The sequence below is a fragment of the Stegodyphus dumicola genome, chromosome 5, assembly GCF_044657685.1.
Source record: "Stegodyphus dumicola isolate Sdum_Otavi_A_Nest chromosome 5, ASM4465768v1".
NCBI lineage: Eukaryota > Metazoa > Arthropoda > Arachnida > Araneae > Eresidae > Stegodyphus > Stegodyphus dumicola.
Genome location: NC_140772.1, coordinates 55,297,732 through 55,325,206, shown reverse-complemented (window position 1 = coordinate 55,325,206; position 27,475 = coordinate 55,297,732). Strand labels below are relative to the sequence as shown.

Sequence of the window (27,475 nt, the reverse complement as noted above, 5' to 3'; positions counted from 1 at the left end):
GAGCAATTCCACCATTTTTTTATGCAAAAACAGATAGCTTTGTCCTTGAGGAGGAGAAAATTGCAAAAGAATAACGGAAAGATTTGAAGAAGCATGTATTTTATTTTTTTATTCATTGCTTATTTAATAATTCAAATTTGTATTTTAAGGAATGTTTTGTTTGGCTATATTGATAATGTTGTACCAATTTATAATAAATATTGACAGTTTGGGTATCTTTCTGGAATAAAGGTGTGAAAACCACCAACTTGCACCCAATAAGTAACTTTTCATGTATAAAAAATCAAAAAATTGTGCAAAGATTATTTCTTTATTATATTACTACCTTTTTTTGTTGCTCATGGGTCCATGCAAATGTTTCAGATACGCTTGTTCTAATATGTCTCTGTTTATTGTCTATTATTAAGTATTCAGTTTTGACATCTGATTCCTATGGAATTTGCTGACTTTCATTTTACCACTTTCAAATTCTTCTTGATCTGAAATTCTGAAGAATGAGTTAATATTTCATAACCCTGTGCATGCTGTAGCTTTTAAGTTCATTCTATTAAACTTGGCTGTTCTTGTGTTAACAAAATATTTAATTATAGTTCTGAAATGATATATGAAAATGTTTCTCAGCTTCGATAATGATTGAATCAATTTGTGCAACAGTGCTATAGAAAAATCCCATGTGCATATATAACTAAAAAGCATTTGGAAATATCTTTGCAATGTAAGAAACAGTTATTTACTAAATACGTTTTTAAGGAACATTTTTTTTAAGTCATATTATTTTTGAAAAATTTTCGAGCAAGAAGAAGACATCATTTTTAATTTTCAAAGGCACACACTAGTTTTCGATATGCATTAACACTTATGTACCATAGTAAACTCTCATATTTATCGTATAATTCCTGCTTTGTTTGGAAGTGTTTGTACAAATCAACCTTATGAGAAATGGGAGCTTAAATTTGTTATGAAATTCACTGAGGCAAAAAGAGACAACGCAGTATTATTAAAAGAAATATACTACAAATGTCTTGAAACTACAATTTAGTAATTTGTAAAATTATTTACCACAACAAGATACGGAAAAACGAGTGGTTAGGGATTGTAACAATAATTCATCGTACGCTATTTCATTTGAAAAATCCATCCTTATAGACTCAGTTAAGAAATAAAAATGAGTGTAGCTAGAGCTTCATATCCTAGCCTCTTTAAGGGCAAACTTAGTTTTTGGAAAAAAATTCAAGAAATGTCTTGCAAAATACTTGAAATCAGTTTCTTTCCCCTGAATTAATATTATGTAAGATTTTATTTATGTCAGTATTAACTTACCCCCAAAGCAGGGGCGGCCAAACGAATACCCCCCTGCCCGCAGGAAATTAAAGAAATAGAATACAGTATTTATATAATGTATTTACAATATTACTATACGGGTGACAGCATAGAGCGACTCCGAAAACACGGCCGGCTTACAAGTACTACTCGAGTATCTTCCGAAATCCACAACTGTACAACGACAGAATTCCATGGCGCCAAGGGGCTCGGCGTCGGACGTTTAAAAGGAATTTTTTACTGTATACAGCTATAACAGAGAAAGGACAAAGTAGACAGATGTCTTGTTTTGCACCCGCTAAGTCTTTCTGCACGGATGAGCGAAAAATCAAGCATAGGTGCGAAGGAAAGGTATCCGCGATTCCAGCGCTCTGATACGCCATCTAGTGGCTAAAAGGTGGAAACATTAAAGCTCGGTATTTACTTTTGACAATGCTACCTAGTTTGTGAAGCGTGTTGTGATCGAAAAGTAATTAAACGTTTTATTTTATTTATTTATTTATTTTTTTTTTTGTTGTGGGCATATGTATAGCTTAAAAAGAAGTACAGACCGCATGTTTTGTATATCAGTGTAAATCACGAGCTTGCAAGGAACCTGAGTTATGCTTCTATCGCATTCTTGGTTCGAAAAATATCGAACGAGATAGCAAAACGAAGAGGGTGGATTCGCGTATTTCGAATTGGAAAGAAAGTGGGACATTATATGAACGTGCGTTCTGAGCATTTAAAAAAAAAAAAAAAAAAAAAAAACTGATTACATTTTTTCTCGCAATAAAAGTTTTCTTTATATATGCAAAATTTCTTTCTCGTGTATCATACATATAAACGTATATGTGTATTCTTCGAAAGTAAACATGCATATTAGTGTATTGAAGTATAAATCATTATAGCTCATTAATCTCTTAAAAATTATTGATATACATATACATATACAATTATGCTTTCATGCATATTTTACCTGCAGAAATTTAAATTGTGTTTCAGTTTATGTTAGCAATGATTTAAATGAAAATTTATAGAATGACACATATAAAAGTAAAAGTTAATTATTTTAACGTTAATGATGAACTTTGAATTTCATATTCTAGTAATGTTGAAATTTCTGTGTGTGAGTCATTTCTTGTTAAACTATTTAGAACTGTTTACAGTGGTTCAGGATAGTTAGCATAAAATATTTCCAGTTCAGAAAATAGGTATGATGATCTAGTATGAGTAATAGTATAAAAAGTATTACAGATATCAAATCTTTTCCACTATAGAATAGCATGCACCAAACAATTTCTTATAAAATGATATACATACCATTGTTACTCGCTGAGCACAGTTAAATGGGTTTTCTTATCTTTTATAGCAGTGTTCGTTTTGAAGTAAGTATTAGTAATAAAAAGTTTTTAAAGTAGCTTAAAAAAATTTATCCATGGTGAAAATTAGCTAATGATGAAAGTATTTTTTCTCACTTGAAGTATCAAACGGGCACATGTATCTTTTTCGAGAAAATCTGTTGTTCTGTAATGTAAAACACCCAAGTATTTGTTCAGTGATAAATTTTGATAGGGGAGAGACTTTTAAGTAATTTCATTTCTCAGCCATTATTCAAAATATGATTGCATATAACTAAATAACTTTGGAGTAAATTAAACAGCGTACTCAGACATGTGTATACAGATATACAGGTTAGCAAATAAAAGCAAGGACAGTGGATCAGTTCAGTAAGTTATTAGATTGTTTATGTATTCCTGTTTTATTTATAACAAGCTTTTATTTAGTAGAATAAGAATGTGTAGAACATTTAGTAGAATAAGAATAATACATGAATACACAGCCTTTTAGTTGCAAGAAATAAGATTTTGCATAGTTATTTAAAGATGCAACCATATTTATTATCTCAAACATATTCTATCTTAATTGTATTTCTGGGGCAAATATGCATTAATTCTCTTACCTATTGTCATTCTTAAAATTTGATTTTATCGTGTTGCTTATATGTTCGTAACTAGAATTTGTGTCGATTCTATGCAGTGTTGATACCTGTAACTATAAGCCTCATCGAAAATATATGCATATTGGATGCCTCATCAGTGCTAAGAAGATTTAGCGATTTTTTTTTTTTTTTTTTTTTTTTACTGGCACAATCTCAAAATTTTCATTGCCAGTATGTAATTGTTTGCATACAGCACTTTTACTAAGAAAATTATAGTACATATAAAAAATGCTAAAGATAATAAAACCTTTGGTGACACCAGATATACATATTGATTTGATATTATCTGATAAACATTGTAAATGAATGAATAAATTTGTCATTAAAATATTTCGGAGGAGTAAAAATACATTAAATCATTAAATGAAGAGGCTAGATGAAATATTCAAATTGTCCAGCTTCTACATTTCGTGCGATAGTAAAAAGTCTGAAAATAATATTAATTCTTTGGTAAAAATATCTTTATTTATACAAAATGTTGCAAATCAATCTTAAGTTATTTTTTAGAATGATATATAAAAATCTGCATGTGTATCATGTATGCAGTGTCTTCTGGATGCATATTCGTGCAAAACTGATGAACACTGGTAGTTCGGTCCAACTTTCGATCCCGGCGAATGGGCTGACTCCATGGGTGTTTTCTTGATTTTACACATGTGTATCGTTTAAGCAATATCTTCTGTATGCATACGTGAATAAAGCACTAACTCTGGTAGTTCGGTCCATTTTCGAATCCCAGCAAGCGGGCTGACTGCATAGGTGTTTTCGTGATTTTCCGCATGTGTAACATGTTGGCAGTATCTTGTGAATGCATAACGTCAATAAAGTGGGTGCAGCCCGGGTAAAATCGCTGAATACTGGTAGTTCGGTCCAACTTTCGAATCCCGGCGTACTGTCCAGAAATTGTGGATGCATATGTGAATACAGCGGGCGCAGCCCAGGAAAAAAATCGCTGAACACTGGTAGTTTGCTTCAAATTTTAAATCCCGTCGAATGAAAGCGCGCTTCACTGGTAGTTTGGTCCAGCTTTCGAATAAAGGCTAATGAAAGCAGGCTTCAGGCCGCTCAAATGGTGGGCTTACCCGCTAGCAATCATGCGAGCTAGCATATATCTTGTGATTGCATACGTAAATCAAGTGACCTAACGTGAATAAAGCGGGCGCTCCACGAAAGCATCCCTTCCCTCATGTAGCGGGCTTGCCCGCTAGTGATATATAAAACTGTCCCTCTCTAGCTACATCCCTGAAAGTAAGCATTCATTCAAATATTTAACAAATAGATTTGATCATATTTTATGCATCATGCAGACTATATTTCCAGCTCTTTCATTTAAGTGCAATTTATTTCCAATGTATGAACATGAATACTGTACAAGCTTAGTCACTTATTTGTAATTTAATTCAGTTTTTATATAAAAGTTAAAATTTACCAGGCAATTGCTTAAATAGTTTAATAGATGTTGCTGTAATTTAACACTTTTGATTTTAATGTTTTCAGAAATTTGCTAAATCAAGTTTATCTTCGTGTGACCTTGCATCAAAGGCACCGATAATAAATTTGTTTTGGCATTTAGTGCTAAAATATTTAAAGAAAACTTATTATTGATGTAAAAGAAGGAACAAATTATATTTATCTTGGTAATATGTCTTATGATATGCTTATTTACGGTGTCATGATATTGCAGTAACTTAACGGGCATTTCATATAACTTGTTTCTTAAGTTGCATAACCTGTTTTCATAACATTTTGTTATCAAATATATATAAAAGGTAAATTTCTAATGAAATATTCTTCATTTCACAGCAGTGTTATTTACCGTGATATAACGTGTGTTCACATTTATTATACAGTTATGATCATTATTCATTATAGAGCTTTATATATTTGTTATATACATTTAATTTATATCATTATGTTTTACATGATTTTGCTTTTAGAATATATCACAATATATATTTCGAGTTTCTAATAGAACTAGAGTGGTTATCAAAGTGTTCGTACACTTATGATTTTCATTGAAATAGGGCTCTATCCATTAATTAAAAGTAAACTTTCTAAAGATCTATAATCTATTTGTAACAAAATTATATAAAATATTTTTTAAATGTATTGAAACTTTATTTTAAGAAGTTAATAATCAAAAAATGACAAACATTTTATCTCAAAAAAATGAAGATCTTCATTCTAAGAACTTAGTTGGAGGCTATATGCCTTTGTGGAGGACTTTATAAGGAAAACTGGCTCGTATACAAGTTACACATGGGGAAAACCACGAAAACACCCATGCAGCCAGCCCGTTCGCAGGATTCGAACCTCGGACCGAACTACCAGTGTTCAGCGGCATAACCGCTCGGCCGCTGGTGGTCTTCACGGGCGGTAATTATGTGAATTAGGATGCTATCATACCTCTAACCCGATGGCAAAAATATAGAAAAGGCAAAGGTTAAATTCATTAATTCTAATCAGTATGCACTAGCAAAGTAAAGCACTGTGGTTTTACATAATTTCTGATTAAGCTATTGAAATCGTACAAACTGAAATAATTCTTACATTTAAACTTGTATTCCAAATTAAGATTTAACTTGAAATTAATGTAGATAATTACTGAGAGAATTGAATTTTTGTAGTGTACTTTACATGAAATGAGATCACTTGGGGTCACGTGATGTGAACCGCCGAATCAGGATGTTTTACCATGAAAGTACAGTAAATTCTCAAATTAATGTCTTTTTGAAAATTTATTGGCTTTTTTACAAAATTTTAAATGACATTTAAATGTTTATACCTTTAAAATAATAAATTCTTAGAACTAATATTTGTCTATATTTTTATGTGTATACTGTGTGTTGTCGCTAATAAAGTCTGCTTGGCGAGATTTGCCCTGCCGAAACGGAAAAGTACCAAAATTTGCATTCTATGAAATTGTACTTTTTAAATGATAAAATTTTAAAATCTACAATCTGAATATTAGAATATGGTTGGAAAATTACCATAAAATTTCTTGTTTCTACCAAAACGCTTTTAATATTCTGCGATGGAATGGGATAGTTCTTATGAAAATTATATTATGGTATTGGAAATGGCTTCTTGTTTGCTTAAGTATTATAACCAGATAGTGAAGCTCTTACAAAAAATTTTATCTGATTAATATAATTTATGCCTTTTTTATAATGAAATGGCTGTTGTATATAATGATTGTAGTTGTTTAAGAGGTATGTTATATTTTCCCATGAAACCATTATGGCATACTAAAATTCATTTGATAAGTTTAATTTATTTTTGGCTGTTGGGTATTATATTCCTATGCAAATACATTATGGTATACTGATGATTATCGTCAAACTCCTAATATTTTTACTCTACTTTCGACCATTTTTGGCTAACAAAAACTGATAACAATGTACATTAGCTCCAATAATGGATAAGCATGATATCAAAACGTACTCATAAATTCTCGGTGGTTTCATATTACACTGAGAAATCCTTAATAAACCACTTTTATCTGTTGATTATCTAACCAAATAAATAGTATCTGTTTCTTCCAAATTTCCACAAATAATTTTTAATAGGTTTTTTTATATGCTATACTCTATAGTTTCTGTTCATCATGTAACTTAAAAAGAAATATCTGTTACAATAATTTTTGAAAGGACTATATTTCCATCAATCTTCTTGACTGACAAGAAAATATGTAGATAATGTGTGGAGTTATTATAGCATAGGGAAAAACATGACACCAATTTTACAACAAATCTGGGCTAATCTTTGGAATATGGTAACAGGTAGTTTTGCGACATTTTGGTAAGGCGATAAAGGTTACTAGCTAGGACTTACTAAAAAAGGTTACTAGCAGTGTACATGGATACAGTCAAGAGTGTGCACAATGCCATTTTTGTGCAATTCTAGGATGTTTTTTTAAGTGAAAATAGGTCGACGTGTACATGGATGATACCGTGTATGTGCAATTTGTAAAAACGCAACAAGCAGTGGGCGATTCTGCCCTTTGTCCCAATTTCGCATCTAATCTTCGTCATGATTAAGCACTTTTATTCCATAAAAGTTCTAGCATAAGCGTAATTCGGCTAGCAGATTGTTGGAAAAAAATGTTGGAAATGTTGAGTAAAAAAAAAACATGCCTTTACTTCTTGAAAACAAAATGGCGTCCGAACAAAAACTAGCAGGTTGCTGTAGCAGGGTTGGTCGCCAAATTTTAGCCAAAAAATCGTTAAGTTACCATAATCCAAAGATTAACCCAAATCTGAAATTTTGTTTTGTGAGTCTTTGGTTAAACTAAATGCTATAATTTATTTAAGATGAAATAATTCTTTGGCATAATGTAATTCATATCATCTTTGTTGCTACAATTCTGTTTCAATACAAGACCATCATATCAGTGTAAGATTTCCTATGTGGAGACTTGGTTTCTAATCTTTGTGTAATATAATACAGAGAAGCTCGTACTGTGAATTCGTAAGTATAATTTATTCTTCTATTAGATTGGAATGGACTCGGTGTTTTCATATAGAATGTTTCATATTCAAAGATGTTGAAGTTCATACAATGTAATTAATTAATAGACTTATAACACAGACCTTTTTAATAGACTTATTCTTGAAATTTTGGCTCAGATATAAAGTTATTAATTAAAAACAGCATTAGAAAAGCAAAACTGATTAAAAGAACACTTCCATTATTTTTAAAATTGATATATTTAAATGCTTTTGTTCATATAAAAACAACAATAAACACATTTCTAAATAATAAGATTATTAAGAAAATTTGGAACATTTATAAAGGTTTGCAAGGACAACATGATCGATTTTGTTATAAATCACATGGTATTGACATGTTTTGAGTATGCTCCTGCCAGATTGGTAGAAGCCTGGTGATCCTGTTATGAACAAATCTTAACAGATAAAGATATAACATGTGAATATAGGATCTAAAGAAAAGGTAAGGTTAGATTAGGCTATTTGAATATGGCTAAGCACATTCGTTATCAGCCTGAAGAAGAATGCTTTTATGAAGAACTTTATAGGGAAAACTGGATCGTATTCACAAAACACATGCAAAAAAATAAAAACTGCACAGCCAGCTTGTTCACCAGGATTTGAGCTGAGATTAAACTACCAGTATTGAGTTGTTTAAACCACTTGTAGGACAAAACTAAAGAAAATGCTTGTAATATCATGTAATCAAAAGTTAACTGCATGTTATATGCCACAATTGCTTTCTCAAGTACTGAGGTAGGTAATACTTAATCTGCTTTTCTTTTTCTTTTGAAATGTTTGGTCATGGTATTATTCATTGCATGTATTTTCTATAATACATACAGAATATTAATAGTTCTATAACAAGTGTCTTTTTTTCATTTTTAAGTGCTTTGCTTGTTGATATTCTCAAAATTGCATTTGATGATTAGTGCTATTATGTGTATAATAAATACAATAGATGCATATAATAGATCAATATATTTTTAGTATACATATAATGATTCAATATCATTTTATGGGAAAAAAAAGACACTTTTGACTGCACAGATTTTCTAGAAATCCCAAGTAAAACACATATGAAATCATTTGTTTACAATCAGTGAACGTTAAAATCAGCTAGCTACCTGTCACAATACAATAAAACAGCGACACAATTTCCTACAACAGCCAGCAGTTCCTCCTTTACATGAACAAGAATTTTTTTTTTTTTAATTTTTATTTGTCCCTTTTGAACAATGAAATGTCCTTCGATTTCATGCGATCAGGACGCTAAAGAACTTATCCTTAAATAGAAAGCCAAAACTTGTACTTTGGATTTCAAGTAAAATTCCGTGCATTACCAAATGATCAGCTTTTTAAAATGCTCTCTGCTTCAGTAATACAGCGAGAATTTACGCCTCCTTGAACAAAATCAAACATTTCGGAAGAGCTAAGTAACTCCATTTTTGAATGTACGAAGTCAGATCACAAATCAAAATACCGAGTTTTATCCGCCATACTAATGTGTGAAAGCGCCATCTATAGGTGAATTGAATAGCGGATATAGAAAGAGGGACAATTTCGTATTTGAGGAGAGTAAAAAGGAACTTCGTACATTTTTTACGAGTGCAAAAGGCCAGAAAGAAAAGATGGGACAAAATAAAATTTAAAATAAATGGGCCAAAAATAACAGAGGGAAAAAAAAAGGCGTACAGAAAGAAAAGGAAAAGAAGTAGAAAATATCCTAAAATACGATTGTGTCCATGAGTGTGGTTAAGGCGTTCATCTGCAAAAATTAGTGTCTTTAAGAAGCAAACTTTAGCTAAGTTAAAAAAAATAAATAAATGAATGAATTCCTACATGGTAATGTGAATACCCTTATCTTGAGACCTAACTAGAAAAGACATATATCATCACTGTTACGAAGAACACAGAAAATATATAAATCAAATATATTTAAAACAGTTCGTTCAGTTGCGGGCCTGCCTCTACCCGAGGCTGGGTGCATTATGAATAAAGACAAAAAAATTCTTAATAAATCATTCTTTATTTCCATCAAAACAGTATCACTCTTCCGAGATCAGCTTTCGTTCGTCCACACGCAAAACCATTCGAAAACACTCAGCACGCAGGCTGACGTCACAAAACAGCAGCGCCTCGCGCCGGTTATTACTTCAGTTCATTTCACAACATCCTCCCCCCCCTTGAGACTCAGGTTGAGTCTCAAACTCATAACAAACATTATTTAAAAGATCAAGTCTTTTTGGAACTTTTACAAGTCGTCCAGAGGAGGAATATTGTTGCATCACCATTTTATCAGGTGCAATACCCTTTTTTAACGTACACCCAGCACTAGAATTAGATTCCTTTGCACCACTTTCTTATCAGGAATTATGTTTCTATCATTGGACTGTATCTCCAGAGGAAAGATGCGTTGTATTGGTCGTATAACTATTCCATGCCGGGTCTTAAGTTTAACCGTACGAATCTTTCCATCACGTCCAGGGATCAATTCTGTAATTCGGGCTAAAGGCCAAAATAAACGTTTTCTGTTATCATCCCCCATCAGTACTATTTCTCCTACTACAGGTTCCCGAGATCGCTTTTCATTATGCTTTTGAACCAGTTGACTAAGGTATTCTTTTCTAAATCGTTGTCTCAGATCATTTAACAATTTAGTTCTATACTTTAATCTCTTATTAAGACTTGACGAATTTAATTCATCAAGATCTTCAACATTGGAATTTCTGTTCTCGATAAGAAACATGGCGGGTGTCAGAGGTACTAATTCTTGCGGATCTTCAGAAACATAAGTTAAGGGTCTAGAATTAATTATAGTTTCACAATCACAAATAATAGTACAAAGTTCTTCAGATGATAACACTGTTTTACCTAAAGTACGTTTTAACAATTCTTTTACTGTACGAACCAACCTCTCCCACCAGCCACCCCACCAAGCTGCAGTAGGTGGAATAAATTTCCAGATTATACTTTCAGTTCCCGTTTCCTTTACTACTTTAGTCCAATTTAGTTTTGATAAATCATTAGACGCACCCCGAAAATTTGTCCCGTTATCACTATAGATTATTCTAGGGCGTCCGCGCCTAGCAACAAATCGTCGAAGCGCCAGGAGAAACGCATCAGTAGAAAGAGAATTTACGAGTTCAAGGTGAATGGCACGGTACACAGCGCAGGTGAACAGCGCGATCCACACCTTTCCTCCATTTTTTAAAAACAGCGGTCCGGCCAAATCAATCCCTATGATTTCAAATGGCGCACAATCCGTAACTCGGTCTGGCGGCAGAGGTGTCGGTTCGCTTGACATGGCCTTAGTTTTAAATCTTTTACAAACGATACAGTTAAAGAGGACATTTTTAATGGCCTTTCTAGCTCTGACTATCCAAAATCTTTCTCGTAATATGCATTGCATCATCTGAAGACCAGCATGACAGTTCTTATTATGCACATTTCTGATTAATAACTTAGTAAAATCACATTTTTCTGGTAACAGTATTGGATACAGAAAAGATTCATAGTCATCTCTATTTAGTATTCTCGTTTTAACTCTTAGAATACCATCATCATCAATGAGCGTTTCAATAAAATTATAAGATTTCTTATCAGTCAGATAATAATTTTGAACCAAACGAATTAAATTTTTCTCAGAATTTTCAATTTCATACTGTGAAAGTTCAATCTTTCCATTCTTTTCAGAACCACCTTTACAATTATTTACAAATCTAAATATCCATGCAAATACTCTAATCATTTTATCATAATTGGATACACTGATTCGATGCCAAGGGGGTGCGTCTTTTGATAGATCAATATTCACTCTTTTTATCTTTTTTCTCTCCAATTCTACTTCTTCATGCAAATAAATAATCTCACCAGTGGGCCAGTTTTCAGGGCTTTCTCGTAACCACAAGGGGCCTTCCCACCATCTAGACCGAAGCATTTGCTTCGCAAAACATCCGCGCGACAACAAGTCGGCAATATTTAGTTTCCCTGGGATATGTCTCCATGAATGACCTCGCGTCAACTCTCGAATCTCTTTAACCCTATTTTCGACGAAAACGGACCAATTTCCTTGCTCTGTTATCCACCAAAGGGCAGTGGTTGAATCAGACCAGAAGGTAACTTTTAAATCGGGTAAACTGAGAGCTTTGATAATAGAATTTGCAAGTCTAGAACCTATACAACAGGCCATTAATTCTAAGCGAGGAATGCTTAAAGATTTCAAAGGCGATACTCTAGACTTCGCCCGTACGAGATTTATTTTTACTTCAGAATTAAATATTGATCGAACAAAGACGCACGCTGCATACGCCCCCTTGCAAGCATCCACAAATACATGTAGTTCAGACGTGTCATTGATAAACAAGTATCGAGGCAAAGTAACATCTTTCAAAACATTAAGTTCTTTAAACCAGTTCAAAAATATATTTACATCATTCGGAGACAATTCATCATCCCATGCAATTTTCACTTTCCACAATTTTTGCAACAACAGTTTTGGAAGCAATGTAGTTGGCGTTAATAAACCAATAGGGTCAAAAATTGTCTGCACAATTGCCAAAATTGTCCTCTTTGTGATTTTTGTATCACAGGTCAATGTATCTGTGTCTGTGCAGCACCTCAGCGTATCATTATCTAAATTCCAAATTACCCCCAAAACGGAAGTATCCCCTGAATGTTTGTCAACATTTGTACCAGCCACATTGCTTTCAAAACCGCGCAAGTTAAAACATCCATTTGACATGATTAATTGGAATGTTCAATAAACGTAAACTGTTCATCAATACTAAAAACACTAGATAAACAATTATCCACATAAAATGACGATTTCAATTTTTGAGCAACTTCACTATATTGACGTGGACAGTTTTCTAATAGATGCATTATAGATGCGTTCAACAAGTAGGGGCTCGAAGAAACTGCAAACACAACTCTGCAATGCCTATAAATTAATTGCTCTTCATTGCATGGGAAAAAAAATCTGAGAAAATCTCTATCTTTAGATGCGACGGATAACATTAAAAAAGCCCTTTCAATATCGGCACTAATACCAATCGGATACATTCTAAAACGATCTATAATATCAGGTATTAATTCAATAAGATTTATTCCTTTACACAAACATTCGTTCAAAGAGAGTCTCCCTTTCTCAGATGCAGAAGCGTCAAAAACAGGACGAATTTTCGTGGTTTCACTTCCTAATTTGATTACAGGCCTATGCGGCAAATAATGACATTCATTATTCAATTCGTTTTCTGGTACGCGTTCAATAATATTCAACCTTTCCCATTCCTTGAACACATTTTGATAATCATCGAAAAATTTACTACATCTGAGTTTATAGATCATCTTTTGATACCTTTTCCAGGATAATTCTTTATTATCGGTTAAATGTGTCGTATCACATTTCCACGGAAGTTCTACTTCATATCTTCCATCTGGAAGAATTTTCATTTTGTTCTCAAATTCAGATAAATTAAAACTTTCATTCATTTTAACAGTTTCGTTTGGAGCGCATATTCCTATTTTTTCAAGTTCCCATAACTCATTCAGAGGAATTCTCCTGACATGTATTGAAAATGTTTTCAAAATATTATCCTTTTCACCCGAATTTCGTTTGCCAAATACCGTCCACCCAAGTTTCGTTTCGACAGCCGTTACCCCGGACTGTAATTCAATAGAATTTCCCGTCAATAACTTTCCTATAACATCTGCTCCGATTAAAAGGTTAATTTCAATTTCCTTTCGCAATGGATCAGAAAATTCGATTTCTTTTTCTTTTAATTCATTCAAAATCTCTTTATCTTTAACCTTAGGAATAAAACCGCAAATCTTTTTTTCCGATAATGCCTCAAAACTACATGCGAATGTTCCTTTTAAATTGCTGACCTCGACCGAAAACACTTCATGCTGTTTAGGTTTCGTTTCGTCCCCCCCAAACAGTGCATGTATAACTGTCTCCTCCCGAAGTGGAGATGCTTTAAGCTGACTCATCATATTTTCACTAACGTAGCTACTTTGGCTTCCGCTATCAATTATGCAGCGAATAATTTTCTCGCGACCTTGACACCGAATTCGAACGCAAAGCGTTTGCAAAAATACAGTTTCGCTTCTGCTACAGTTAGAAAGAGAACTCTCTTTTGAAACATTTATCTGATCATTATTTTTTAGCTTTTGATTACACATTACATCAAAATGATTACAACTTTTGCAAATAGAACAACTTAACTTACCTTTGAAAGGACAAAATTTACTAATATGACTCGCTCTTTTCAGACAAGAAAAACAAGCACCTTTTTTCAACAATAATTGTTGTTTTTCAGCTAAAGTCATTTTTTTTGCAGAGTAACATTTTTCACTAAAATGTTTCTTTTCACAAAAATTACAGTTCGGAACACTCTTACCTGAATTCTCAAGACTTACTAGAGCTGATGCTGTTACGGGATCATTTTGCTTTACCTGTTCGTGGTTATAATCTTTCTTTCGATGGTTCTGTTGGGAAGCGAAACCAGTTCTTGCGAGGAGAACCATCTCTTCCCCCTTAACTTCCTGTTTTAAGAAATTCATTAAATATTTCAAAGATCGATTTCCTTTAGTTTCAATGGAGTCGTGATTTCTGCTTCTTTCCCATGCCATCAGTACTTCTTCTGGTAAGCAACTTTCCACTAAGGGGGTCAAAAAATCCCCATATTTTTCTTGGGTTCTTCCCAAACTTTCCAACGCTCGCAATTTTCCTTCTAGTTCATCATACAGGGAGGGTAGATCCGTTTTTGCTCTTCCGGTTACAGCGTTCTTCATCACTAGGCTTAACAAGTCTCTCACATAGATTTGCACAAGTAAATCTTCGCGTCCAAAGCGCTCTTTTAGTTGTTCGATGGCTTTAGGATAATTAGCTGCCGTTGCCGGGAAGCTAAGGACTAGGCGTTCTGCTTTCGATTTGGGTTCCATGGCCTGCAATAGATACTGCATTTTATCTTCATCGGCGATACTTTTGTCATCGTGGATTTTCTGGAACTGACTCCAAAAAGTCAGGTAATCTTTAGCTTCACCACTGAATTTTTTAAGCTCTATTTTAGGCAATTTAAATTTCCTAGATTCGGAATTATTTGAAGGAGAAGAGGCTTGTATTTCCGCATCTATTTGAGCACACTGTTCTAGAAACTTATCTCGATAATTCTCCGCTTCTTGAAAATCATCACTAAATAATTTTTCTCCATCTTCAGTCTGCAGAATTTGCTGCGATATAGCACTCTGGCATACGTCAAGTCTCTGGAATTTATCACAAAGTTGACACTTCAAAATCGAAAGTATTTTCAAATCTCTTACTTCTTTAGTTAATTCACTTTCGGTTTTCCTTGAGGTTTGCGAAAACGCAATTCTAAGTCCTTTTCTTTGAGCCTTTAAAGCGATCAAATCCATCTTCAAAGTATATTCAAAATCGAAATTCAATATCAAAAGTTCAATCGGAAAATTCTAATTCAAAGCACCCGGTCCCACCGAGGGTACCACTATGTTACGAAGAACACAGAAAATATATAAATCAAATATATTTAAAACAGTTCGTTCAGTTGCGGGCCTGCCTCTACCCGAGGCTGGGTGCATTATGAATAAAGACAAAAAAATTCTTAATAAATCATTCTTTATTTCCATCAAAACAGTATCACTCTTCCGAGATCAGCTTTCGTTCGTCCACACGCAAAACCATTCGAAAACACTCAGCACGCAGGCTGACGTCACAAAACAGCAGCGCCTCGCGCCGGTTATTACTTCAGTTCATTTCACAACAATCACAGAGATGTACATAATATTTTAACTAAAGTAACATTAAATATTACCGTTCCCAAAAAATTCATGTATATTTCAGAAAAACAGTAATTCACAAAATCATAAATCCATACACAGTGTGAGAGCATTTCAGCAAAAATAAATTATACAGTTTATTTTTCTTAAATATTAGTTAAATATAAAATTAATTTATTATTTTAACCGTTTTAATTTATTATAATACAAGTTTAACAAATTCCGTCACACTGTATTTTTATTTGCTCATAATTCTAAGTATGAGACCTGAAAAAAAAAAGTCGGGGATCTTAGGTTACAAAAATCACAATCTATACTCATCGATGGTCAAGAGATTCCCATTTTTCCCTCTCAAGAAATTCCTAGGCACGAAAAGGGGGGGGGCGGCTCCGAAGGGTGTGAGTTGCTGATAAGAACGGACTACTGATAAGGAATGTGGCGTCTCTACGGGATAGTTACGAAGAAAAGAATCACATGACCTGCTACTATTACCAACTATTGCATAATGCTAGAATCTTATGAAAAATAATAAATAAAGAAATTTAATGGTACTCTAGTGATAGAGCAACAGATATTGTATAGAGAACAAAATGTTACTTATCTGAATATTCCGTGTCAGGGCCTCTTTTGGATTTCTCGTGTTGATAGTGAACAGCTAACAAAACACCTGAAGTTTCGAAGAAGATAAGTTTCCTTTTTCAATTTGATGAATGAGACATTGCATAGGAAAAGTACATTAAACTTTTTCAGAGAGTTGAAAACGTTTACTAAAACACTTATTTAAAAAATTTCGGAGCTATGTTTAGACACTGCCTCCAGCTTTCGTGATCGCAGCGCCACTTCTCTTTCATAACAGGGCAAGGTATAAAAAAACAGTTTCGTATAAAATACAAGATGCAGTTACACTGATATTGTATATATATATGCTATTATATTGAAGCATCCCGATTGTTGGAAATTTTGCACTGATATATTTACATAGATAGTTAAACATTTTAAACTGATATTTAGATATTTCATACTGATTTTACTCTGAAAAATATAAATTCCACCCTGATGCACAATTAAAAGCATAAATTACCCAGGTGTCTGTAATGCGCGGATATGTCAGCTATACAAATACAAAACATATATTTTACACTGTAGCGTTTACATAAACATTCTACACTAATAATTAAACATTAATCTTGATGATACTCTAATATACGTACGGAGTATACTCTGGTGATCATATACAGACATAAAATACACTAATGCGTTTATGAGCACATAGGTTCAAAACGGAGGATATAATGATACGTTTGCGTCTGTTTTGCAGTGATTGAGTACACTGTTGCATTTAAATAAATATTTTCCTTGTTATTTAAATATTTTAAACTGATTTTGCTGTTGCACATACATAATTTTACGCTCTAAATATAAATTTCTATTTTTTTTAGGTTGTCATATTCTGCTTTTTGGGCGAGTTATGGATATGCGTTTCCTTAACGTGTACTAAATTTGGGCATTACATAAACCAGTCATTTTAACGGCACAAAAACTTTATTAACACACGAACAAAATAAGAACAAACGATTAACACCAAAATAAAACCACGTTTATCATCACGCTGGCATACAGCGGGTTACCTTTGTTACTTCGCTACTAACCAACTACTCTTTTCTAGTAAGTCACATGAGAGAGAAGCGTTGCAGGCCGTTCGGCTAAACTGCGCATGCTTGGTCATCACGGCTTTACACCTCCCTTCTAGAATATTTGATTGCGTCTTTCAATGAGCTGTCAAATCTACACATATAAATATTTCTTGAAGCAAAATAAAATAACATTCATGAAATTTTCGAACTTAATTAACCAATTTTTATCATTTTAAATTAAAGTTACTTCAACATAAATTCAGTAATCTTATTCATTTAAAAGATGTAACATTCAATTAATTTTTCAAACTTAAATCCTTCACATAATCAGTTATCACATAAACAAGACAATACAAATCAATCATTTAAAATTAAACATAATACTCTAGCAAACCCTGGCTAAATCATTAAACATACTACATAATGTTAGAGAAAAAACACAAAAGCTTAGCATTTTAGCTAAAAAAAAATGTTCACACTAAATGTCTTACAGTTCATGATTCATAACGTCAGTTATTCTTCACTCACTGGAAAATATAATCATATCAATTAAGTCACGTCATCAATAAACTCAGTGTTGGATGTATATTTAATATTTGCATGCCTTTTTTTCTTTGTATATTTCATTTTCTCACTGTTTAATTTTATGTTATGATTTTTACAATAATTTTGTTACTGGCAACGTGCTTTATTTTTGCTATTAAGTTTGCGTGAATGGCAACATTTGTTCATGTTTATACTCCAGCAGAATAGCGTTCTTAGCCGCACTGCGCTGCAGGCAATTTTTCTCTTAAATATTTCATCTTTTAGAATAGCAATAAAGTTTTTATACAAAGCTGATGCTTTTTAGTTCAAGGCAAGTATTTGGTTCTCCAGGTGAATCATTTAATGCTATTTAATGTGTTATTATTATATGCTTTAGAACTGTGTTTAACGAATTTTTAAGTACTGTGTCATGTATCTAGCTGCAGTGAGCCAATCAGCTGCCTGGCAGAGCCCAGCAAGTGTGAGAGACGACAGTTGCATGTTAGCCTCAGAGGAGGCAGGTGGTAGATTAACTATGTTGTGGGAACGAGATAGTGCTCCGAGTTTACCATTATTCTTTGAACGTTAAATTTTTTACCATTATTCATTGATCGTTAATTTTTAACAAATGTTTGTTTCGTTTTCCTTATGGTGTCTTATTCATCCGTGAGGTCATTACAACACGCTCTCTTTCGGGAACCAGAGCGAACGAAGCCGACTGGATTTTGAGAAAAGGTGAGAAATATTTTTTGTAACTTTAAGGAAAATTTCTTCTAAATATATATCAGGGAGTAGTTAAAAGTGATTTGATTTCGGTGTTGAAGGAACTCGGTGAAGAAGCCGATTCTAGTTTGAAAGTTGTAGAATTAAAAGATAATCTTTTAAGTTCTAAAGAATATTTGAAAGATAAAGATTTTGTTATTGAATTTTTTAACACTACGGTTGAAGAAAGGAAAAGTCAGAAGAAATTGTGAAACTGCGTTTAATGCAAATCGAAAGTAGCAATGAATCTAGTACACTTTCATTAGACAAGCTTTTGAAAGTTGTACAGGCATTATCGATTTCTGTACCTAAAAAGAGTGAAGCATGGAACTTATTTTTAGATTCCATAGAAAGGGCTTTTAAGCATAAGAACGTACCAAATGAGTTTAAGTCTAAAATTTTACTTAAACTGATAGGTGATAAATCTTCTAATATTCTAGTATATATTAAAGATGATGATTTGAAAGATTATGAAAAAATTAAATCTTTAATCATTAAGGAATATGAACCATCGCCAATTATATGTTTAGAAAATTTTCGCCAAGCTCAAAGGTTGACGGGGGAAACTCATTTGCAGTTCGCCTCTCGTTTAAGATCATGTTGGATCCATTATTGTAAAAGTAGAAACGTCAATGATTTTCAGTCTTTATTTAACTTAATAATTTCTGAAAAACTTTTTCAAACGTTGGATAGTGATTTAGCGTGCCATGTTGCAGTTCGACAAGGTAAAAGTTGGCTACTTCCAGAAGAACTAGAGAAGGAATGCGACACTTATTTCATCGCAAAAGGTAAATCTTTTGATGGCATAAGAGGTGAAAAACGCACTAATTTTCATGATTCATGCAACACAAACTCTAAATATATTCCACCAGCGCTATGAAAAGATTCAGTGGTAAATGAACAGAAACATTCGTTTAAACCGCGAGAATGTTATGTGTGTAGTAGCAGTTTACATTTGGCTAAGGATTGCCCGAACAGGCGAAATAAATTTGAGAGGTCCAATAAACAGAACGATAATTTTCAGGTCAAACCAAAAGTTAACACTTCAAGTAAACCGAAGGACAATGCGGTTGTTACCAATGTAAATTCTAAACATTTACAAAAACGCGAGTGTTCCGACGGAAAACTTAATTTTTATTCCTTGGAAAAGATTACTATTTACATTGAGGGAAGCAAGTAGAAGCTATAAAAGATTCAGGTACGGAAATACCAATTTTGAACACTGCATTAATTCCTGATTTAAAAATAGAAAGTAAGGGTAAAATCATTCTAAGTTCTGTATTTGGCGATGTCATAGAGGCAACGTTCGCAACTATTCCCATTTATTACAAAAAACCCAAACAGTTGTCTATATTCGCGCGTAGAAGCTCTTTTCGCGTTAACAGATAAGCTCAATGTTCAATGTTTAATTACACCATATGTATGGGATCGTATATTTGAAGACGAGAATGAATGAACAGTCTTCCCTGAAACGAAACCGGAAACTCATGAACAAAAACAACTTGAGGTTGGCGCAGTTGAACTGTCAAATGTAAATCTTTATTATAGCTCAGCTGCGAATCAGAATGATGAAAGACTAAACAGTTATTCGGAATCGAATAAATTTAAGGTCGATCAGAGAAACTGCCAAACATTAATAAATTCTTTTAAGGACGCAAAATTAGGAAAGAATAATTTCTTTTTACAGGACGAATTATTATTTCATAAAGAAAAACTTTGTGGGGAAAACATAAAACAATTAGTTTTGCCCGAGAATTATCGAAATAAAGTCCTTCAATTAGCTCATGATTCCATGTTCGGAAATCATTTAGGTATGAGGAAAACTAACGAAAGAATTAAGCTTTCATTTTATTGGCCGAACATATCCAAAGATGTAGAAAATTATTGTAGAGCATGCGAAAGATGTTAATTAAAAAGTCCGGAAAGGCAATCGGATAAAATTCCGATTACTCCTATTGTTTGCGCGCCATATCCCTTTCATACAGTAAATATAGATATTATTGGTGAAATTTCACCGCCTTCAGGAAGGAAACATAAATATTGTTTGTGTTTGATAGATAATCATTCAAAATGGCCAGAAGTCATACCTTTAAAAAGTCTTTCCGCTAAAGCTACTTGTGATGCTCTTTTAGATATTTTTATGAGAACCGGTATTCCAGAAATAATTTGTAGTGATCAAGGCACTAATTTTACCTCACAGTTAAGAATTCGAGAAAAGGTTAGGAACTCATCCTCGTTTTTCGACATTTGGTTACCCAGCATCAAACGGCTCAGTGGAAAAATGGAATCGAGTATTAAAACAAATGTTACATCATGTAATTCGCACAGATCCTGTTAATTGGGACAAGCACATACCTTATTTACTTTTTGCGTATCGTGAAGTTCCAAATTGCACTACCGGTTAACTCAAGAATTCGTATCTCCATTTATGCTTATGGGGCCCACCAGCGGCCGAGCGGTAAAGACGCTGAACACTGGTAGTTCAGTCTGAGGTTCGAATCCCGCGAACGGGCTGGCTGCATGGGCGTTTTCGTGGTTTTCCCCATGTGTAACGTGTATACGAGCCAGTTTTCCTTAGAAAGTCCTCCACGAAAGGCATCCCTCCCTTTAGGCAGATAGCCCTCGTGTGCTTTGCCATAATTAAATACACCACACCACACCATTTATGCTTATGTACGGTCGTGAAGCTAGAGGTCCTTTAGCTGTGTTAATATCATCATGGTCCGGTGAAATACCATTACCTCTTAATCTGAGTAATTCAGCAGTTGATTATCTACAAGAATTAAAGATAAATTTAGAGAAAGCATCTGAGCTCGCTTCTTTATCTGCCGCGGAAAAACAAGATGCTTATGTATATTATTTTAACCGACGCAAAAGTTTGAAAGAATTTAAAAATGGTGATCTAGTATATCTACTTATACCAGACTCTAGCAACAAGCTATATGCTAGGTGGACAGGTCCAGGTGAAGTTGTTGAAAGAGTAAATCCTCATTCTTATAAAGTTAAATTATCAGATGGGAGTGTGCGGCATGTTCATGCAAACAAAATAAGAAAATTTTATGTTCGAGCACAAACTGTGGGAGTGATATTTGAAAGAAGAAAACATAGTGGATTTTTGCAAAGCATATATGAATGATATTGCTATCTTTTCACCAAATTGGAATTCTCATCTCAAATATTTAGATGCTGTGCCAACTACATTAAGTGATCTCAGGTTTACGGTGAACGTAAAGAAATGTTTTTTTTTTTTCTTTTTTTTGCACGTTCGGAGATAAAGTATTTAGGACATACAATAGGAGCTGGAAGACATCAACCTGATCCTGAAAAATTACAAGCCATCGAAATTATAAAAAGTCCTAAAACGAAGACTGCTCTAAAGAGTTCATTAGGCTTATTCAATTATTATCGTGATTACATAAATAATTATGCAGAAATAGCTCGCCCATTGACGGAGCTTACGAAAAAGAAAATTCCTGAGATAATTCCATGGACCGCTGTTGAGGAATCAGCATTTCAAGAACTGAAACGTCGACTGTGTGAAGCACCAAAACTATACATTCCAGAACCAGGAAAACCTTACACCATACAGTGTGATGCTAGTTCATATGGTGTTGGTGCTTGTTTGTCACAACGAGACAGCAAAGGCAGTTTTCATCCTATCAGCTTTGATAGTCAAAAACTTTCGAAGACTCAGCAGAACTGGTCAACTATTGAACGCAAGGCTTATGCCGTTATGTGGTCATTAAAAAAGTTCGAGTATTGGGTGTTTGGATCGAATATAGAGCTGATCACAGACCATAATCCATTATTTTATTTGCATAAGTCGGCCCCGCATTCTGCCAAATTACAGAGATGGGCAATGGCACTTCAGCGTTATAATATTCATATTTCTCATTGCCCTGGTGCACAATTAAAAAATGCAGATGGTATTTCAAAACTAGTTGGTGAATGAAATAGGTGTGAACTAAGTATGAACTAATATGTTTTAAAACTTTGCATTAGTTACTTTCTTTTGTTCCGGAATTGTACGAGAGCTACTTTCCATCTGTTTTGAAAAACAAATTACTGGTTTTTATTTAATATTGCATTATAATATCGTGTTTTGAAATAGTATTGCATATATGTTTTATTACAGAACTCCGGTATTGTATCAAGTCGTCTGTTCGTCTGTTGTGATATGAATGTTTATTGCACTTATTTAAAAGTATGTTATTACGTCATGTATACATGTTCATATATTTTGAATTAATTTGATATGTGGAGTATAGAATTTAAGTTTGTGAACTCATTTGTTGGTTCAGTTTTCAGATTTTGCTTCGCTTTGGCGTAGCACAATCTTACCAGGGGGGTGTCATGTATCTGGCTGCAGTGAGCCAATCAACTGCCTGGCAGAGCCCAGCAAGTGTGAGAGACGACTGTTGCATGTTAGCCTCAGAGGAGGCAGGTGGTAGATTAACTATGTAGGAGCGAGATAGTGCTCCGAGTTTACCATTATTCTTTGAACGTTAATTTTTTTACCATTATTCTTTGATCGTTAATTTTTAATAAATGTTGGTTTCGTTTTCCTTATGGTGCCTTATTCATCCGTGAGGTCATTACATATAAATTAATAAATTAAAATACATACTGGTACTGCGAATCGTCTGCGTTACGTTAGAAAGATAAGTGGAAATATTTTTTGCTGCTTAAGTATCTTGTTGAAGTTATTTGTGCTTATTAATCATTATTCATAGTAATAATGACAGAATTAAGTGAAGCTGATCTTAAAAGATTAAGAAGACGAACGAAATCTACCCTAACGCGGCTTCACAATAGTTTCAGTAATCAGTTAAGTTTAACGGAATTAAAAACACAATTAGAAAGAATTGAACAAATATTTAAGGAATTTGATCAATATGATGCTGCTTTACCCGAAGAAGCTTCTGAAATTGCTGAATTCGAAGCTAAATATTTTGAAACGAAAGTAATGTCCATTGAATGCACCATTGAATCCGTAACGGCCAGAAATGTTTTGATTTCAAACCCCACTGCAGTTGAGGCTAGCTCTAAACTTCCGCGTTTAAACATTCCTAGTTTCAATGGTAAATATACTGATTGGCTTAATTTTAAAGATCTGTACATGGCGACAGTTCATACCAATCAGTCATTAGCGAAAATTCAGAAATTTCAATATTTGATAGGACTTTTAACAGACGAACCAGCTGCTATTATTAAGCACATTCCGATTTCCGAAACTACATACGATGAGGCTTGGGACAAATTGATGAATCGTTATGATAGAAAAAATCAAATTGTAATGTCGCTTGTCAGAACATTTCTTGAGCAACCCAAAATTACTAGCGCTGATTCTGTTAATCTAAGAAAACTATCTAATAAATCTGATGAAGTTATTCGTGGATTAAAATCTCTTGGCGAAAAGGCTTCATCTAGAGATGTTTGGCTAATTTATTTTTTGTTAGAAAAGGTCGATCCGGAAACGCACCATTTATGGTCACAAAAAAAACGGTGAAGAAGAATTTCCCACCTTAGAATGTTTTTTGGAATTCTTAAACTCATGATGTGTTTCACTTGAAATTTTAAACACTCATAATACTGAAAAGCGAGTATCGCATAAAAATCAGTGCTGTGTTTCGAAGAATGTTTCGCATAATAATAAACATTCTGTTCTAAAATGTCAGCATTGCAATGGTTCTCATATTTTATCAAAGTGTTATAAATTTAAAGGGGCAGATATTACGACTAGGAAAAATATCTTTCGGAAGAATTTATCATGCTTCAATTGTTTTGGAAATCATCAATTAAAATGTTGTTCATCGCAGAATGTGTGTTCTAGTTGCAAAGCAAAACATCATACTTTACTGCATGAAGATATTAAAAGTAATAACGTAGTGGTGTCAAATTCATCTCCATCTGATGAACAAATTTCTAATTCAGACGAACAAAATAATATTTCGAGTTTTTCTATTCAGGGTCAGAGTACTTCATTTTCACCAACGGCGGCAGTAAAAATTTACGATTCTGCTGGTCAAGGTCACGAATGTATCATTCTTTTTGACAGTGGAAGTGAAGCTTCTTTCATCAGTGAATCATTTATTCGACAACTAAATATACGCAGACAAAATGCCCGTATTTGCGTAAAGGGACTTGGTGATTCTGAAGCAGCTTTGACTCGTGGATATGTAAATGTAAATTTGTTTCCGAAATCTGAGTTGAGAAAAAATGGTGTTTTAATACAAGCATATATTCTTAAAAAGTTAACTTCGCATTTGCCTTCAGTAAAGATTGACAGCGAAGACCTTGATTATTTGAATTCAATTAATCTTGCAGATCCGAATTTCAGTACGCCGAAGCAAATAGACATGATAATTGGAGCTGACTGATTCTTTTCTCTGCTTCAGCCAGGACAGATTGTTGGCTATAAAAATGTATTTGCGCAAAATACTATTTTTGGTTGGGTTGTATCGGGCAGAATTAAAACAGAAGGGAATACTCCGCATCCCATTAGTGTTAATCGCATTAGTTTACATATTGAGGATAACGTCGATGCAACACTTAAGCGTTTTTGGGAGTTGGAAGAATTAACGTTCCAAAATCAGAAGTCAACGATTGAAGAAGAGTTTTGTGAGAAGCATTTTAAAGAAAATTATCGAGTAAACGAAAACGGCAGATTTGTTGTCCGACTGCCAATTTTCAGTAATACTGAAGAGTTAGGCGACTCCAAACCTTTGGCTATTTCTCGTCTTCTATCCATGGAAAGAGAATTTGATTTAGATAAAGAACTTGGTAAGCAATACAAGGAGTTCATGCAAGAATACGAAACTTTAAAGCATATGGTTCCAGTTGTTCAGACTGAAGAAAATAAGCAAGTAGATTATCTACCGCATCATGCTGTTGTTAAACCGAGTAGCTCTACCACTAAACTCCGTGTAGTATTTGACGGTTCATGTAAACCTAAAAATTCAGTTTCTTTGAACTCTGTTTTAGGGGTAGGTGCAACACTACAACGAGATATATTTTCAATATCGCTCAACTTTCGTATACATAAAATAGCTTTTTCTGCTGACATAGAAAAAATGTACCGCCAGATTTTAGTAGATAATGAGGATCAACATTTACAAAGAATTGTTTGGAGAGAATCTGTTAATTCAAAAATGCAGACATATAAATTATGTACAGTTACTTATGGCACTGCATCTGCACCATTTTTAGCAACACGCTGTTTGTGGCAAATTGCTTTGGATGCAGAACAGGATCATCCTCATGTATCCTCCGTTCTTAAAAATGATTTCTATGTAGATGATTGTTTATCTGGAGCAAACAGTTTAGAGGAAGCAGTTGACATATGCTCTAAGCTTTCACAGCTATTACAGAAACGTGGATTTAATTTAAGGAAATGGAGATGAAACTGCTCAAAGCTTCTCGAAAATTTATCCATTGATAATCATGAAGAAGGTGACCTAGAAGTTCACTCAGATGAATGTGCGAAGACTTTAGGGCTGTTTTGGAACTCTACAGAAGACGTATTTTTATTTAACATTTCTATGGATTTTGGGACTGAAATTACTAAAAGAAGGTTCATTTCTCAATCATCTAAAATCTTTGATCCTCTTGGCTTGCTGTCACCATGTACAGTCAAGTTAAAATTATTTTATGAGCAGTTGTGGTTTTTAAAACTTGATTGGGATGCCCCACTGCCTAAAGAATGGGAAGAAAAGTTGCAGCGACTTCAAGATCTTAAGGTTCTCAAAAAAAAAATTAAAATTTCGTGGTGGCTTCAAACTACGTCTAACCACATTTATCTGCATGGTTTTTGTGACGCGTCTGAATCTGCTTACGCTGCTGTTATCTACTGTGTTCAACCAACACCTCACGACAGAAATGAAGTCAATTTGGTGGTTGCTAAAACCAAAGTTGCTCCCATTAAACAAGTGTCCATACCTAGACTGGAACTCCTAGGTGCATTGCTCCTTGCCAGATTAATCAAAGCTGTCCGTAAAGCCTTCTCCAGGACTGAAATTTCCTTTCACGCTTGAACTACTCTAAGGTTGTTCTCTGTTGGTTAGCAGCTCATCCTCGAAAATGGAAGCCTTTTGTGGCAAACAGGACTTCAGAAATATTAGATGCTATTCCCTATCAACAGTGGAGATATATTTCTTCGAAACAGAATCCTGCCGATTTTCCTTCTAGAGGAATTGATCCTAAACTTCTACCGAACATATCCCTATGGTGGCATGGGCCATCATTCTTAGCGTTCGACAGTTCAAAGTGGCCTCTACAATGTTCTGTCAGTAATGAGACTAACAGTGATGCAACTGTCTTAACTGAACAAAGGACAAAATCAATTTTTTGTACAACAGCTTATTTGACTAATGACACTCTGGACAATTTATTTCAGAACTGTTCTTCTTTATCTAAAATAGTTAATGTAATTTCTTTTTGCTTAAGATTTATTTCTAGGTGCAAAGAACGGGTCTTTGGTTCTGAAGATAATAGGTTGAAAAGTCCTGCAGTAGTACCTTCATCTAATGAAAGCAAGAAGCTATGAAGTTGATGATTAAATCGATCCAGTTTGTACACTTCCATAAACATATAAAGGATCTCAAAAATAATTCATCCTTAAGTCCTAAAAGTGAAGCTCACTTTTCCCTTTTCTAGATGATGATGGTGTTTTACGGGTGGGAGGTCGGCTGCAAAATTCTGACGTATCATTCAATGCTAAACATCCCATAATTATACCAGGTCAACACAGGAGTGCTTTTTTGCTTGTTAAACAATATCATGTAACTTATATGCATGCATGGCCCTGTTTACTAGCTAACATTTTAAAGCAAAACTATTGGATTGTTAATGGTAAGAAACTTATTCAGTCTTTTATCCATAAATGTATTGTTTGTCACAGATATAAATTGTCATCTAATAATCAATTAATGGGAAACTTGCCAAAACAAAGAGTAACACTTGAG

The 27,475-nt window shown here is 33.8% G+C and overlaps 1 protein-coding gene across 1 annotated transcript in view; it reads left to right on the top strand.

Annotated features, from left to right (window-relative positions):
- The window catches only part of LOC146997107 (uncharacterized), a 41,133-nt gene extending 14,076 nt beyond the window's left edge, over positions 1-27,057 (top strand). The window contains exon 4 of the mRNA XM_085817806.1: positions 26,970-27,057. Coding sequence (XP_085673932.1) covers positions 26,970-27,057 — 88 coding nt within the window. The remainder of the gene's footprint in view (positions 1-26,969) is intronic.
- The last annotated feature ends 418 nt before the right edge of the window (positions 27,058-27,475 follow it).